At 55.6% G+C, this 15,133-nt stretch overlaps 2 protein-coding genes and 1 long non-coding RNA gene across 4 annotated transcripts in view; 2 read left to right on the top strand and 1 right to left on the bottom strand.

The window, feature by feature from the left end:
• The window catches only part of bcl3 (BCL3 transcription coactivator), a 20,986-nt gene extending 17,051 nt beyond the window's left edge, over window positions 1–3,935 (top strand). The window contains exons 4-9 of the mRNA XM_088621256.1: window positions 287–488; window positions 1,275–1,363; window positions 1,453–1,530; window positions 1,925–2,092; window positions 2,215–2,335; window positions 2,423–3,935. Coding sequence (XP_088477382.1) covers window positions 287–488; window positions 1,275–1,363; window positions 1,453–1,530; window positions 1,925–2,092; window positions 2,215–2,335; window positions 2,423–3,009 — 1,245 coding nt within the window. The 3' untranslated portion in view covers window positions 3,010–3,935. The remainder of the gene's footprint in view (window positions 1–286; window positions 489–1,274; window positions 1,364–1,452; window positions 1,531–1,924; window positions 2,093–2,214; window positions 2,336–2,422) is intronic.
• Window positions 3,338–5,974, bottom strand: LOC148640323 (uncharacterized). 2 transcript variants are annotated; one of them, XR_015930664.1, is made up of 3 exons: window positions 5,794–5,974; window positions 3,469–5,182; window positions 3,338–3,419 (listed from the first exon to the last, which is right to left on the bottom strand). It is a non-coding gene; the product is annotated as an uncharacterized LOC148640323 (long non-coding RNA). The 2 variants fall into 2 exon arrangements; XR_015930665.1 differs by having other exon boundaries at window positions 3,469–4,077; window positions 5,794–5,808.
• Window positions 5,521–15,133, top strand: ddx61 (DEAD (Asp-Glu-Ala-Asp) box helicase 61). Its single transcript, XM_088621269.1, has 14 exons — window positions 5,521–5,741; window positions 6,614–7,287; window positions 7,373–7,436; window positions 7,556–7,660; window positions 8,245–8,374; window positions 9,097–9,243; window positions 9,333–9,427; window positions 9,565–9,687; window positions 9,984–10,112; window positions 10,324–10,440; window positions 11,038–11,101; window positions 11,218–11,319; window positions 12,373–12,584; window positions 13,101–15,133. Exons 2-14 carry the CDS (start codon window positions 7,109–7,111, stop codon window positions 13,104–13,106), a joined length of 1,473 nt encoding a protein of 490 aa, XP_088477395.1. The 5' UTR covers window positions 5,521–5,741; window positions 6,614–7,108; the 3' UTR covers window positions 13,107–15,133.

Here is a 15,133-nt window from a genome sequence, read left to right as displayed (position 1 = left end):
GTCCAGTCAGTGTGTCTGTATTAACCCCTCTCTCTCTCAGTGCAGTGTTAATGTACTGGACTGTCCAGTCAGTGTGTCTGTATTAACCCCCCTCTCTCAGTGCAGTGTTAATGTACTGGAGTGTCCAGTCAGTGTGTCTGTATTAACCCCTCTCTCTCTCAGTGCAGTGTTAATGTACTGGAGTGTCCAGTCAGTGTGTCTGTATTGACCCCTCTCTCTCTCAGTGCAGTGTTAATGTACTGGAGTGTCCAGTGTGTCTGTATTGACCCCTCTCTCTCTCTCCTAGACTCCTCTGCACTTGGCTGTGATCACTCATCAGCCTGAGCTGGTGGGGGTGCTGCTGCGAGGTGGAGCAGACCCCTGTGTGCTGGACCGACACGGTCAGACCTCTGCCCACCTGTGCTGTGAGCACGGACAGACGGACTGCCTGCGCCGGGTGCTGACAGACTCCCCCCACACACCAGACCTGGAGGCCAGGAATTATGAGGGTAAAACCCTTCAGCTTACACTGAATGAGTCCGACTCCCACTTCATAGCAGCCTGATCCACTGCAGGACCTGGACTACCGGACCGGCTGTCCTCCTGGTGTAACAGGACTGGACCTGGACCACCAGACTGGTTGTCCTCTGTGTGTAACTAGACTGGACCTGGACCACCAGACTGGCTGTCCTCCGTGTGTAACTAGACTGGACCTGGACCACCAGACTGGCTGTCCTCCATGTGTAACTAGACTGGACCTGGACCACCAGACTGGCTGTCCTCCTGGTGTAACAGGACTGGACCTGAACCACCAGACTGGCTGTCCTCCGTGTGTAACTAGACTGGACCTGGACCACCAGACTGGCTGTCCTCCTGTAACTAGACTGGAACTGGACCACCAGACTGGCTGTCCTCCTGGTGTAACAAGACTAGCCCTTAGCCTCTGGGCTGTGCTTGGACAGTGGTGTGGTCACAGGCCCCATCAGCCAGCAGTTTCCCCTGCAGCTGTTCAGAGTCCCACTGGAGACATGAGCTCCGAGATTTCAGACCACTTTGTACCTCACACTGCATTCATCAGTCAGCCAGTGCATTGGTCAGTCAATGCATCAGTTGGGCTGTGTGTCACTCAGGGTATTAGTTGGTCAATGCATCAGTTGGTTAACCAGGACATAGGACAGTTTGTGCATCAGTCAGACAATACATGAGCCAGTGCTTTGGTCAGGAAGTACATCGATTGGTCAGTGTGTCGGTCACTCGGTATGGCTGTGTTAACCTCCATCTCCCTCTCTCTCCAGGTCTGACTCCCCTGCACTTGGCAGTGCAGTCTGGGAGCTGCGAGCTGGTCAAACTATTGCTGGACAGTGGAGCTGACATTGATGCTGTGGTCAGTCTTTCCTTTTCTCTGTCAGCAAGGCCATCGGTTTGTCAGTCTGTCTGTGTGTCAGTATTGACCTCTCTCTCTTCTCCTCACAGGATATTAAAAGTGGACGTAGCCCTCTTATTCATGCAGTGGAGAATAATAACATGGAGATGGTGAATTTTCTGATAAAGGTAAGAGTGGAGCCCCTCTCTCTCAGTGCAGTGTTCATGTACTGGAGTGTCCAGTCAGTGTGTCTGTATGAACCCCTCTCTCTCTCTCAGTGCAGTGTTCATGTACTGGAGTGTCCAGTCAGTGTGTCTGTATTAACCCCTCTCTCTCTCAGTGCAGTGTTAATGTACTGGAGTGTCCAGTCAGTGTCTGTATTAACCCCTCTCTCTCTCAGTGCAGTGTTAATGTACTGGAGTGTCCAGTCAGTGTCTGTATTAACCCCTCTCTCTCTCAGTGCAGTGTTAATGTACTGGAGTGTCCAGTCAGTGTGTCTGTATTAACCCCTCTCTCTCAGTGCAGTGTTAATGTACTGGAGGGTCCAGTCAGGGTGTATTGACCCCTCTCTCTGTCTCTCAGTGTGGTGCCAGTGTCAATGCCCAGTCCTACTCGGGGAACAGTGCTCTGCACAGTGCCTGTGGCCGGGGCCTGGTGGAGGCTGTGCGTCTGCTGCTCAGGAACGGCGCGGACAGCAGCCTGAAGAACTACCACAACGACACAGCGCTGATGGTGGCCAAGAACAAGAGGGTGTGTCCAGCGCCGCCTGTCTCTCCTCTCGTTACCCTCTTCAGAAGACTGACTGACTCCGGAATCTGAGACTCACCTTGCTCTCTCCTCTCTCTCCTCTCTCTCTCTCTCTGCTCTCACAGGTCACCGATGTCTTGAGGGGGAAAGGAGGGCGCCACCTGAACCCCAAACCCCTGGAGCCCTCCCCAGATGCCCCATCCCCTCACAGCCTGTCTCCCTCCCCGCACCAGCACAGCGCTGATGGTAAGATCTCAGCTGAGCGTGTGAAATACTGACGTCCCACAAGACGTCCTGTAGCTTTCCCAATCGGCAGCTCTCCTTCTCTCTCAGGAACGCCGGCCCAGTCTCCCGGCCACGCCCCTCTCCGATCCCCATTGGCTGCTGGTCACCACGTGGCCCCACCTCCTGCCCCCAGTCCGTCCCACCAGACCGCTGTGGCTCCTCCCACACGTTCTCCAATCAGCCAGTCGGCCGAGGCGGAGAGGAGGTCGTCTCCCGTGGAAACGCAGGAACACGCCCAGCAGGAGCACAAGAGGTTGAAAGAGGACGTGCCAGGAAACAGGATGATGACAATTCCCCGGGTGCAGTTTCAGTTCTTTCCACTAGGGGGTGGTGGTTACCCCTCGCCACTCCGGGATGCAGTTGCTCTTCCGGGGGGCGGGCCCGTGCCCCTCCACGCCCCATTCCCCCCCGCAGCTGTCGAGTTTCCCAAAGGCTATTACATCGAGCCCCAGTACACCTCCTTCCTGCCCCTGCCCCCATCGCTCACACCCCTGCCCCTCGTCCCTGCCCCGCTCAGCCACGGCCTCTCTCCTCACCCTCCGGTCAGCCTGCCCCGCCCCTCCAGCCGGGGCAGCGACAGCCAATCGGACGCGTCCTCCATGAGCATGAGCAGCGAGGGCAAAGGTGAGAGCTGACAGCGGGACTGGAGGGCGGAGAGTGAGCTCACGGCCATGTCACCCACAGGCCTGCAGAGCGCTGGCTTCCCACAGACAGGACTCCACACCCCGGAGCAAGTGAGCTCCCCGAGACTGCAGACAAGTAACTGTGACCCTCTGACACTGACTCCTGGAGCAAGTGAGCTCCCTGATACTGCAGACAAGTAACTGTGACCCTCTGACCCACTGACACTGACTCCTGGAGCAAGTGAGCTCCCTGAGACTGCAGACAAGTAACTGTGACCCTCTGACACTGGCACACCGACTGACACTCTGACACACTGACTGACACTTACGCACTGACACAGTCACAGACAGGACTCCACCCACCCTGGAGCAAGTGAGCACCCCGAGACTGCAGACGAGTAACTGATCCTCCGACACTGACACTCTGACACTGTGACACACTGACTGACACTCTTACACACTGACTGACACTCTGACTGACACTGACGCACTGACTGACACTCTGATACTCTGACACTGTGACACTCTGACTGACTGATAGGTGCAGTCTCCGACTGATGGACATACAGATACACATGCAAATCGACTGATGTTTTGACTGATAGTTACAATTATTTATTTTTTTAATATTACGTTTGATGAACAGTGGACCGACTTTGTTCTTTTATGTGTATTTTAAAGTGGATATCTGGTTCTAATTGCGAAGCAGTCTGATTCCATCTGATCTGTAACACCTGGAGTGGATCAGCCCGCTGTGCACTGGGAGTGGCTGATCACTCTGTAACACCTGGAGTGGATCAGCCTGCTGTGATTTCAGCGGAACTGATTTCCAATGCTTGTTTTTTTTACTTATAATATTTCTGAATCTGTGTTTTTCAAAAGGAGATGAAATAACTGTATATTTTAGATGAATAAAAAACATATTTTTGTAAAGATAACTCCAGATGTCCTTGTCCTTATTTGGTGATGTTTCAGTCTCTCCCTCTCCCCTCTCTACTCACTCCCTCCTTCTCGGTCTGTCTCCAGTGTCTATGTCCAGGCTGTGGTCACAGCCTGTCCTCTCTGGGCAGCCAGGTCTGCCTGTGTCAAGACAGGAGGCACTATCTTTCAACAAGAGTGGTGGGGGTGTGGAACAAGCTGCACAGCTATGTTGTTGTAGCTGGGACCCTGGTTTCTCTCAAGGCACATCTGGATGGAATCCTGGGATCAATTAACTACAACTAACAACCAAACCGGATGGAAGGGCTGAACGGCTCCCCTCGTTTGTCACTGTCTGATGTTCTGGTGTCAAGTGCGTGACTGGCGCCACCTGGTGTCCTGGATGCGCAACTGCACCTCCATTTCTCCTGAGATGGTGTTCAAATATCCAGCAAAACGCTTGTACTGTAAATGTTGTGTTAACAGGGGGCAGGGTGGCGCTGTGGTCAGCATCTGTGTCTCGCAGGGCTGGGGGGCTGGGTTCAGCGCCTGGAGTGCTGTCTGTGTTCGTGTGGGTTTCCTCTCACAGTCCAAACGCATGCTGGTAGGGTTCATTGGTCTCTGGGAAAATTGGCCCCGGTGTGTGTGTGTGTCCTGTGATGGACTGGCCTTGGTGTGAGTGTGTGTGTCCTGTGATGCACTGGCCCTGGTGTGAGTGTGTGTGTGTCCTGTGATGCACTGGCCCTTGTGTGAGTGTGTGTGTGTCCTGTGATGGACTGGCACTGGTGTGAGTGTGTGTGTGTCCTGTGATGGACTGGCCCTGGTGTGAGTGTGTGTGTGTCCTGTGATGCACTGGCCCTGGTGTGAGTGTGTGTCCTGTGATCCACTGGCCCTGGTGTGAGTGTGTGTGTCCTGTGATGGACTGGCCCTGGTGTGAGTTTGTGTGGCTGTACCCTGCCTTGCTCCCAATGCTTGCTGGGATAGACCCCTGCTCCCCTGCGCCCCTGAACTGGATGAAGCTGTCAGAAATTGGACCCATGGGTGATGTTTAAACAGTAATGCCGAAAAAATGAACTTTGGTTCACATGACGCCATTAAAGCAAAAAGTTAGAAATTGCTACATAAAGCCACACAGTACACAGTACAGCTGCACTCAGGAGACTCAGTGCTGGGTGCTGGGAGACTTGTCTCTGCTTTGGTAGAGCTTGGTGCAATTCCTCAGGCATTTCTGACAGCGCATTTACAGCTTCATGCCCTGAGAGTCCCTCTAAAGAAGAAATAGAGGGAATCATTAAGTCCCTCTCCTCTCTCAGCCCCGCGCTGGGGTCACACCTGTCCCTGCTGGCGCTATATACCCTCAAGGATTGAGTATAGGGTCGTGTTTGCCCTGCGTGGCGACACTCTGTCAGAGGCAGGGGTACCCCGTCACTCTACCCACCCCCCCCCCGTCAAAGTGAGTTTTTTCGGTGTCACTGTTAAAAAACACCGCCGCCCTCCGGCCATGGAGAGCGGCGGCCTCACGAATCGGGAGCTGGACTACAACTCCCGTGATGCCCCTACCCCCCACCCCCCCGGACGCAGCGGCTTGTGTGACGTCACCGCGTCGCCGGGGCCGAAGGAGAGGGAGAGGGAGATGGGCGGCCATGTTGGATCGGCGATATTGTCACAATAGAAGCGGAGTGCGCTTAGCTGGAGTGTGAAGGCGATTAAATTATTGAGAAAATAAAATATAAAACAGAAAAACAGAGAGAGAATAATACCCGAGCACAGTTCTTGAGTTTTTTTGAAGTGGGAGTTTTCATTTAATTCCAGGAACGTTAAGAAAGGTACGAGTTTCTTGTGTCTTTGGAAAGTTCGCACCAGTAAAGTAAAACAAACCTTTTTCTTGCTTCTCTGCGGGAGGCGGGTCGGCCGCCGCTGTGGCCGCGGTGCCTTCGGAAACAGCGGGGAGAAGGCGCGGGAGGTGGTGTGTGGGAGTCGTGTCTCCCGGGGAAGAGCCACGGAGCGGCCTGGCGGCTCTGGGCTGCGGGACAGGCTCCCTGCGGGCGGGAGAGCGACTGCGTGTGTCGCTGTGGGCAGGGGCGCTACGGGCGTGTGTGTGTGTCACTGTGTGTGTGTGTGGGGGGGGGGGGGGTCCGTGTGTGTCACTCTGTGTGTGTGTGTGGAGGGGTCCGTGTGTGTCTGTGTGTCACTGGGTGTGTGTGTGGAGGGGTCCGTGTGTGTCACTCTGTGTGTGTGTGCGCGTCCGTGTGTGTCACTCTGCGTGTGTCTGTGGGTCCGTGTGTGTCACTCTGCGTGTGTCTGTGGGTCCGTGTGTGTCACTCTGTGTGTGTGTCTGTGGGTCCGTGTGTGTCACTCTGTGTGTGTGTGTGGGGGGGTTCCGGGTCAGTCAGTGTGTCACTGTGTGTGTGTGTGGGTCAGTCAGTGTGTCACTGTGTGTGTGTGTGGGTCAGTCAGTGTGTCACTGTGTGTGTGTGGGTCAGTCAGTGTGTCACTGTGTATGTGTGGGTCAGTCAGTGTGTCACTGTGTGTGTGTGGGTCAGTCAGTGTGTCACTGTGTGTGTGTGGGTCAGTCAGTGTGTCGCTGTGTGTGTGTAGGACCAGTGCTGACCTCTCTGCCTCTGTCCTGGTGCTGGACAGCCAGTGTGGGCCGTGGCCCTGTCGCAGTGACCTCCTGACCTCTCTCTGTCTCTCCCAGGGGGTGGGGGCGCCCCAGCCCTGTCACAGCGGGCACTGCGCTTGAGCCCGGAGCCGCAGGGATCCCACGTTTCCTCGTCCTGCACCGGCAGCCGGACCAGAGCCCTGGACGCCAGCGAGCGACGATGAGCCCTCTCCCGCCAAGCTTCCCAGAATCCCCCGCAGGCTCCGCGAGCAGAGAGCGCACCCCAGCCCGCTCCTGAACCCCGACTCCTGGATAACTTCCCGGCAGGGATCGGAGTTGAAAGGGAAGGGATAGAGAGTCCTGGCCTTCCTGCTGTGTCCTCGGCTTCAGGGACAGACTCCCAGGGGTCCAGCTCCTCCTGTACAAACAGACAGAAATACGATTATATTTTTTTACAGATATATATTGAAAGAATACTTTTTTAATTCGAGAGCACTTATATAGAGAGTTCATCTTTGGAGCTTTTTTCCCCGTCTTTCAAACTCAACTTTATTAATCCACGTTTTGGAGCGGCTGGGGCACAGCATTGCCATGGCAACTGCCAGAACAGAGAACCCTGTCTCTGTGGTCGTGGGGCTGGGCAAGCAGAACGGGCAGCTCAGAGGGCAGCCCAAGCCGGCTGCCCCTCAGTCAGGTCCCCCGGGGAAGGCGCCCAGCGCCCTTCACAAGCATGGAGGAGCCCTGCAGGGCCAGAGCAGCGCTGGGATCAGGTGAGAGCTGGGTGTGTCTCTCCAGGCGTGTCTCGCGCCCCCGCTGCTGGTGCGAGTCTGACTGGAACTGTTGCTCTGTCTGCAGGTTCGGAGACGACTGGAAGAAGAGTCTCCACGTGCCTCCTAAAGACACCCGAGTCAAGACATCGGTGAGACTTGCTGTCTCTCTCTCTCTCTCACACACACAGAGCTTCACACCGACTGTCTCTCTCTCACACACACAGCACTTCTCCTCCTCACTCCCTGTCTCTCTTCCTGGCTCTGTCAGGATGTCACAGCAACGAAGGGGAACGAGTTTGAGGATTACTGTCTGAAGAGGGAGTTGCTGATGGGAATATTTGAGATGGGCTGGGAGAAGCCATCACCCATCCAGGTACTGTATTAACCCCTCTCTCTCAGTGCAGTGTTCATGTACTGGAGTGTCCAGTCAGTGTGTCTGTATTAACCCCTCTCTCTCTCAGTGCAGTGTTGATGTACTGGAGTGTCCAGTCAGTGTGTCTGTATTAACCCCTCTCTCTCTCAGTGCAGTGTTAATGTACTGGAGTGTCCAGTCAGTGTGTCTGTATTAACCTCTCTCTCTCTCTCAGTGCAGTGTTAATGTACTGGAGTGTCCAGTCAGTGTGTCTGTATGAACCCCTCTCTCTCTCAGTGCAGTGTTAATGTACTGGAGTGTCCAGTCAGTGTGTCTGTATTAACCCCTCTCTCTCAGTGCAGTGTTAATGTACTGGAGTGTCCAGTCAGTGTGTCTGTATTAACCCCTCTCTCTCTCAGTGCAGTGTTAATGTACTGGAGTGTCCAGTCAGTGTGTGTGTATTCACCCCTCTCTCTCTCAGTGCAGTGTTAATGTACTGGAGTGTCCAGTCAGTGTGTCTGTATGAACCCCTCTCTCTCTCAGTGCAGTGTTAATGTACTGGAGTGTCCAGTCAGTGTGTCTGTATTAACCCCTCTCTCTCTCAGGAGGAGAGCATACCGATCGCTCTCTCGGGTCGGGACATCCTGGCACGTGCCAAGAATGGGACAGGGAAGAGTGGGGCGTACCTCATCCCCTTGCTGGAGAGGCTTGACCTAAAGAAGGACCACATTCAGGGTGAGATGCTGTTTATCTGTCTGACAGATAAAAGATCTGTTGACCTTGAATTTAATTTTCAATTCAAGATGCTTTATTGGCATGACCGATGAGTACAATAAGTGTTGCCAAAGCAAATAAAAATAAAATTAACATGAAACAAAACAAAAACAAATCTACAGACATTTACAACAAAGACATGTCATACAGTATTTACATATACTGTAAACATCTGGAGCGTTACTGGGAGACAGGCTCACTGGTCCTCAGGCTGTGACAGGAGAACACACACTGGGCTGCCAGTTCAACTGAGTTCCCTCCTCCCTCTCTCAGTAGGATTGGGAGCTGTTGTGATTCTGGCAGGTGTGGGATATCTGGGATCAGATGTGTAAATTTGGGGAAGAATGTTTCTCTAATCCTAGAGAATCTGTGCAGTAGGAAGTGCGTCTCTGATTCTCCCCGCTGGCAGTGGGACCACAGCCTGTCCTCTCTGGACAGTCAGGTCTGCCTGTGTCCAGGCTGTGGTCACTGAGCCTGTACTTTGTCAGGGTCTGTTTCTCTTTGCTGTTATTTAGCTTGGTTAGATATTCGGCTGGTGTGTGCTGTCTGTTAAGGGTTCTGTAGCATTCCAGTTTCTCTTGTGTTTGTGTCTGTCCCTCTCTCTCTGTGTGTCAGTGGTGACCCCTGTCTGTCCCTCTCTGTGTGTCAGTGGTGACCCCTGTCTCTCCCCCTCTCTAACCCAGCTATGGTGATGGTGCCCACTCGGGAGCTGGCCTTGCAGGTCAGTCAGATCTGTATCCAGGTCAGCAAGCGCCTCGGGGGGGTCAAGGTCATGGCGACGACAGGGGGTACCAACCTGCGCGATGACATCATGCGCCTGGACGAAACCGGTGAGTGAGGGCGCGTGCGCTGTGGACAGGCCCCGCGGCGCGGCGTGGAGCGGTGCTGACGGGCTCTGTCCTCTCTGTCCCCATCGCAGTGCACGTGGTCATCGCCACGCCCGGCCGCATACTGGACCTCATCAGGAAGGGCGTGGCCAAGGTGCAGCACGTTCAGATGATGGTGATGGACGAGGTGAGAGACTTCTCTGGCCTCGGTCTCTCCTTGACTCTCTCTCTCCTCTCCCTCCCTCTGTCTCTGCCCTGTGTGCTGGACTGACCGCGCTCTGTCTCTGCCCTGTGTGCTGGACTGACCGGGCTCTGTCTCTGCAGGCTGACAAGCTGCTGTCTCAGGACTTCGTCTCGCTGATCGAGGACATCATCAGTTTCCTGCCCAGGAACAGACAGATCCTGCTGTTCTCCGCCACCTTCCCCATGAGTGTGCAGAAGTTCATGGTGAGGGAGTGACCGAGGAACTGGACCACAGTGACCACAGCCTGGACAGAGACACTGGACTCACGTACACCTGGCTGCCCAGAGAGGACAGGCTCAGTGACCACAGCCTGGACACAGACACTGGAAACAGGCAGACCTGGGTGTCCAGTGAGGACAGGCTCAGTGACCACAGCCTGGACACAGACACTGGAAACAGGCAGACCTGGGTGTCCAGTGAGGACAGGCTCAGTGACAGCGTCCCCCTCGGCGTCTGTACTGACCCCTCACGCCCTCTCTCTCTCGTTGTCCCCCTGCAGACAAAACACCTCCAGAAGCCGTACGAGATCAACCTGATGGAGGAGCTGACCCTGAAGGGCATCACGCAGTACTACGCCTACGTGGCCGAGAGGCAGAAGGTCCACTGCCTGAACACGCTGTTCTCCAGGGTGAGCCCGCAGCGGAGCTGGGCCGTGTCCGGTCCCGACAGCCTGGACTGGACCTTAAACTGTAGCACAGCATGACCCTGGGACAGGACCGACATTGTGGAACAGTATCAAAGACTGTTTCTCCCAGGGACACTGTCCTGCTGTGCCTCTGGGGGGGGTCAGTTGGCTCTGTGTTGCTGAAACGTCGTCCTCTGTCTGTCCTTGATTCCAGCTGCAGATTAACCAGTCCATCATCTTCTGTAACTCCACCCAGCGTGTGGAGCTGCTGGCCAAGAAGATCTCCCAGCTGGGCTACTCCTGTTTCTACATCCACGCCAAGATGATGCAGGTCGGTGTGGACACACCAGCTGACCGTCTGGACACTCCAGTACATTGACACTGCACTGAGAGAGAGGGGTTAATACAGACACACTGACTGGACACTCCAGTACATTAACACTGCACTGAGAGAGAGAGGGGTTAATACAGACACACTGACTGGACACTCCAGTACATGAACACTGCACTGAGAGAGAGGGGTTAATACAGACACACTGACTGGACACTCCAGTACATTAACACTGCACTGAGAGAGAGGGGTTAATACAGACACACTGACTGGACACTCCAGTACATTAACACTGCACTGAGAGAGAGAGAGGGGTTAATACAGACACACTGACTGGACACTCCAGTACATTAACACTGCACTGAGAGAGAGGGGTTCATACAGACACACTGACTGGACACTCCAGTACATTAACACTGCACTGAGAGAGAGGGGTTCATACAGACACACTGACTGGACACTCCAGTACATTAACACTGCACTGAGAGAGAGAGAGGGGTTCATACAGACACACTGTTCTTGTCTCCTTGAGAAGCTCTTGTGTGATGTTGTCCCTGTGTCTCCGAGCTCAGCCCTGTCTGTCTCCTGTTTCCTCAGGAGTATCGCAATCGCGTGTTTCACGACTTCAGGAACGGGCTGTGCAGGAACCTGGTGTCGACAGGTCAGTCCTCCCTGGGGGTCCGGGGGGCAGTGGCTCCGTCCCGGAGAGAATCATGTCCAGCTTTATGCCCTCAGTGCTCCTGTCTAGACCCTGACTGTCTGTCTCCCTGTGCCCAGACCTGTTCACTCGGGGGATCGACATCCAGGCCGTCAACGTCGTCATCAACTTCGACTTCCCCAAGAGCGCAGAGACCTACCTGCACCGCATTGGGAGATCAGGTGAGAGAGTGTCTCTCTCTCTCTTCCCCCCCCCCTCACCTGTCTCTCTCTCCCTCTGTCCCGCCCTCACCTGTCTCTCCCCCTCACCTGTCTCTCTCTCTCTCTCCCCCCCCCTCACCTGTCTCTCTCTCTCTCTCTCTCTCTCTCCCCTCCTCTGTCTCTCCCCCTCACCTGTCTCTCTCTCCCTCTGTCCCACCCTCACCTGTCTCTCTCTCTCCCTCTGCCCCCCCCTCACCTGTCTCTCTCTCTCCCTCTGCCCCCCCCTCACCTGTCTCTCTCTCCCCCTCTGTCCCGCCCTCACCTGTCTCTCTCTCTCTCTCCCCCCTGTCTCTCTCTCTCCCTCTGCCCCCCCCTCACCTGTCTCTCTCTCCCTCTGCCCCCCCCTCACCTGTCTCTCTCTCTCCCTCTGCCCCCCCCTCACCTGTCTCTCTCTCCCCCTCTGTCCCGCCCTCACCTGTCTCTCTCTCTCTCTCCCCCCTGTCTCTCTCTCTCTCCCTCTGTCCCACCCTCACCTGTCTCTCTCCCCCTCTGTCCCGCCCTCACCTGTCTCTCTCTCTCTCTCCCCCCTCTGTCCCACCCTCACCTGTCTCTCTCTCCCCCTCTGTCCCGCCCTCACCTGTCTCTCTCCCCCTCACCTGTCTCTCTCTCTCTCTCCCCCCTCTGTCCCCCCCTCACCTGTCTCTCTCTCCCCCTCTGTCCCGCCCTCACCTGTCTCTCTCCCCCTCACCTGTCTCTCTCTCCCTCACCTGTCTCTCTCTCCCCCTCTGTCCCGCCCTCACCTGTCTCTCTCTCTCTCTCCCCCCTGTCTCTCTCTCTCCCTCTGTCCCACCCTCACCTGTCTCTCTCCCCCTCTGTCCCGCCCTCACCTGTCTCTCTCTCTCTCTCCCCCCTCTGTCCCACCCTCACCTGTCTCTCTCTCCCCCTCTGTCCCGCCCTCACCTGTCTCTCTCCCCCTCACCTGTCTCTCTCTCTCTCTCCCCCCTCTGTCCCGCCCTCACCTGTCTCTCTCTCCCCCTCTGTCCCGCCCTCACCTGTCTCTCTCCCCCTGTCCAGGGCGGTTTGGACACCTGGGTCTGGCCATCAACCTCATCACCTCGGAGGACCGGTTCAGCCTGAAGGCCATCGAGGAGCAGCTGTGCACCGACATCAAGCCCATCCCCGCCTCCATCGACAAGAGTCTGTACGTGGCTGAGTACCACCGCCAGCCGAGCGCCACGGCCCAGGGGGACGGAGAGGGGCACCCCAGCCCCACCCCAGCACTAGAGGTGAGACAGGGGGCTGGGCAGAGCGGGGGGAGGGAGAGAGGGGGGCAGGGAGAGAGACAGGAGGAGAGGGGGGGGGCAGAGAGAGAGAGACAGGCAGGGAGAGAGACAGGAGTAGAGGGAGGGGCAGAGAGAGAGAGACAGGAGTAGAGAGAGAGGGGGGCAGGGAGAGAGACTGGAGTAGAGAGAGAGGGGGGCAGAGAGAGAGACTGGAGTAGAGAGAGAGGGGGGCAGGGAGAGAGACAGGAGTAGAGAGAGAAGGGGGCAGAGAGAGAGACAGGAGTAGAGAGAGGGGGGGCAGGGAGAGAGACGGGAGTAGAGAGAGAGAGAGACGGGAGTAGAAAGAGAGAGAGACGGGAGTAGAAAGAGAGAGAGACGGGAGTAGAGAGAGAGGGGGCAGGGAGAGAGACAGGAGTAGAGAGACAGGCAGAGGGGGCAGGCTGCGGTAGAGGCAGTAAATGCAGAGAGAGAGGAGGAGATCAGGGAGTTGAAAGTCACTTATTCTTGTCTCTCTCGCAGGACTGAGGGGGAACTCCTGGCTTCTGTGAGAAACATACGACATTACTGCTTCTACACACAAACCCAGCCGTTTTCAGCTAGTTTTGTATTTATTTTGTATTTATTTGTGGGGATGTGTGCAGGTCCCACCAGTTGCTCAGATCTTGCCCCTCGGAGAGGACTATCCTATCTGGGCTCCACAGACCACACAGGTACTCCCTCCTCTAGACCGCCCACTGCCCCCAGAGACTGGACATCATTCCAAAGACCAGTCACTGCCCCAGTCAGCCCATTTACCTGGCCCTCAACTGACCCCGTTACCCCAGTAACCACCCATCAGCCAAACCATTTACCAGTGGAGACCAGCTCTTCTGTGTCCACTGCGGTCCAGTCGTGGTCATCTTGAGTCCAGGACAGTAACTGGACAGGCGGGGAGCCCCGTGACCCCCTCGACCCGACAGGAATCTACATCGTGGGATTCTCCACTCGGCCCTGTGACCCCCCAGAGACCCGGACTCCCTGTGGAACTGCGGGGTTTGGCGTCTCTGGGTCACCAGGCCACCCCCTGGCTCTTTCCCAAAGGAGCGCGTTCTGTGTGCAGGTTGATTTCTTTGCCCCTCCCTGTTGGGCCCGGGACCCGGACCAGTGACGTCGCCCCGGGCAGCGAGAGCCCGGCGGACCACCCGGGACTGGGGTCTGTCTGCAGGGCAGGGAGAGGGGTCGTCTCTCCCTCCCTCTGCCCCTCGGTCTGTGTTTCCGTCTCCTTTCTCTGCCACTTGCTCAGCCCTTGCGCCTGTCTCTCGGCTCACCTCTCTCCTCTCTCTCGCCCTGTCCAGCTCTCTCCTTCTCCTTGTCCATCTCTCCTCTCTCTCTCTGTCTCCCTCTCTTAACCTCTCTCTCCTCTCTCTGTCCATCTCTCCTCTCTCTCTGTCTCTGTCCATCTCTCCTCTCTCTCTGTCTCTGTCCATCTCTCCTCTCTCTCTGTCTCCCTCTCTTAACCTCTCTCTCCTCTCTCTGTCCATCTCTCCTCTCTCTCTCTTTGTCCACCTCTCTCTCTGTCCATCTCTCCTCTCTCTCTGTATCTGTGTCTTGCTGGGTTGGGATGAGAGGGGGTGTCATGAAGTTCAGTATGGGCCTGGCCCCGGGTTCGAAGCACTCGTTGTTGTTGTTGTAACGCAGCTGCGGAGAGGAGCAGTGGTGAATTTCCGTGGCGTTCTCGATTTCTCCACAGAAGCAGGACAGACTTTCCGATTTCCTACTGGCAGCTGTTTTTTTTACAGAAGTTTATTTTGTTACGTGTAAATAATTGATGAACCAAAAAACAGAGGAGATTGTTTTTTTTCCGGTGGACGTGGGTGTGGGATGGCTGGGGACGTTCACCCCTTGTTTACAGTCTGTGCCGCCCTGGCTGTGGGCACCAGGGGGCGCAACAGCAGCTCGGCTCTCCCTGACCACTGCCTGTGTGTGCGGCCGCTGCCACTGCCCGGGGGGACCTGCGCCCCCAGATTTCACCTGGTTTCACCCCCAGGTGCCCGAACACCCCAGCTGACCGGGAGCCGGGGGCCTGTGGCTCCGTTCCAGCTGGGCCCGGTCCAGAAGGGTTTTTTGTTCCAACCGGAACAAGTCAATCAAACAGTTTTCTTAACGATTTTCTGAATTAAACGTAGAAAGGGCTTTTCTTAAGGTCGTTTACAGTTGTTGGCTCGAGACCTTCGCTTGATGAGGTGGCCTGCGGACCGTCTCGGAGCCTGAAGCAGTTCAGAAGCAGTTCAGCTGCTAGTGAAAGATTCGGACCAGCTGTGTAACTCCGCTCCCAGGTGGAACACAAACCAGGGCACACCTGGCCCCCCAGCAGTGGGGTTGGAGCGGCCTGTTCAGCTCCCACTGATATTTCTGGGGTGCTCACAGCGTGCAGAGTCGGGGTGAGACAGACTGTAGACGAGAACAGATCCCAGTGATGTATAGTGTACAGAGAATAGTTCTTGTTTTTTCCCTGTAGGATTTAAAATACAAAAAAAATGAAAAAATAAAATTGTAAATATTGTAAATAGCCA

Source organism: Lepisosteus platostomus, chromosome 26 (genome assembly GCF_059453375.1).
Source record: "Lepisosteus platostomus isolate fLepPlt1 chromosome 26, fLepPlt1.hap1, whole genome shotgun sequence".
Lineage (NCBI taxonomy): Eukaryota > Metazoa > Chordata > Actinopteri > Semionotiformes > Lepisosteidae > Lepisosteus > Lepisosteus platostomus.
Note: the sequence above shows the minus strand (reverse complement) of the source record. Positions and strands in the feature narration are given on the sequence as shown.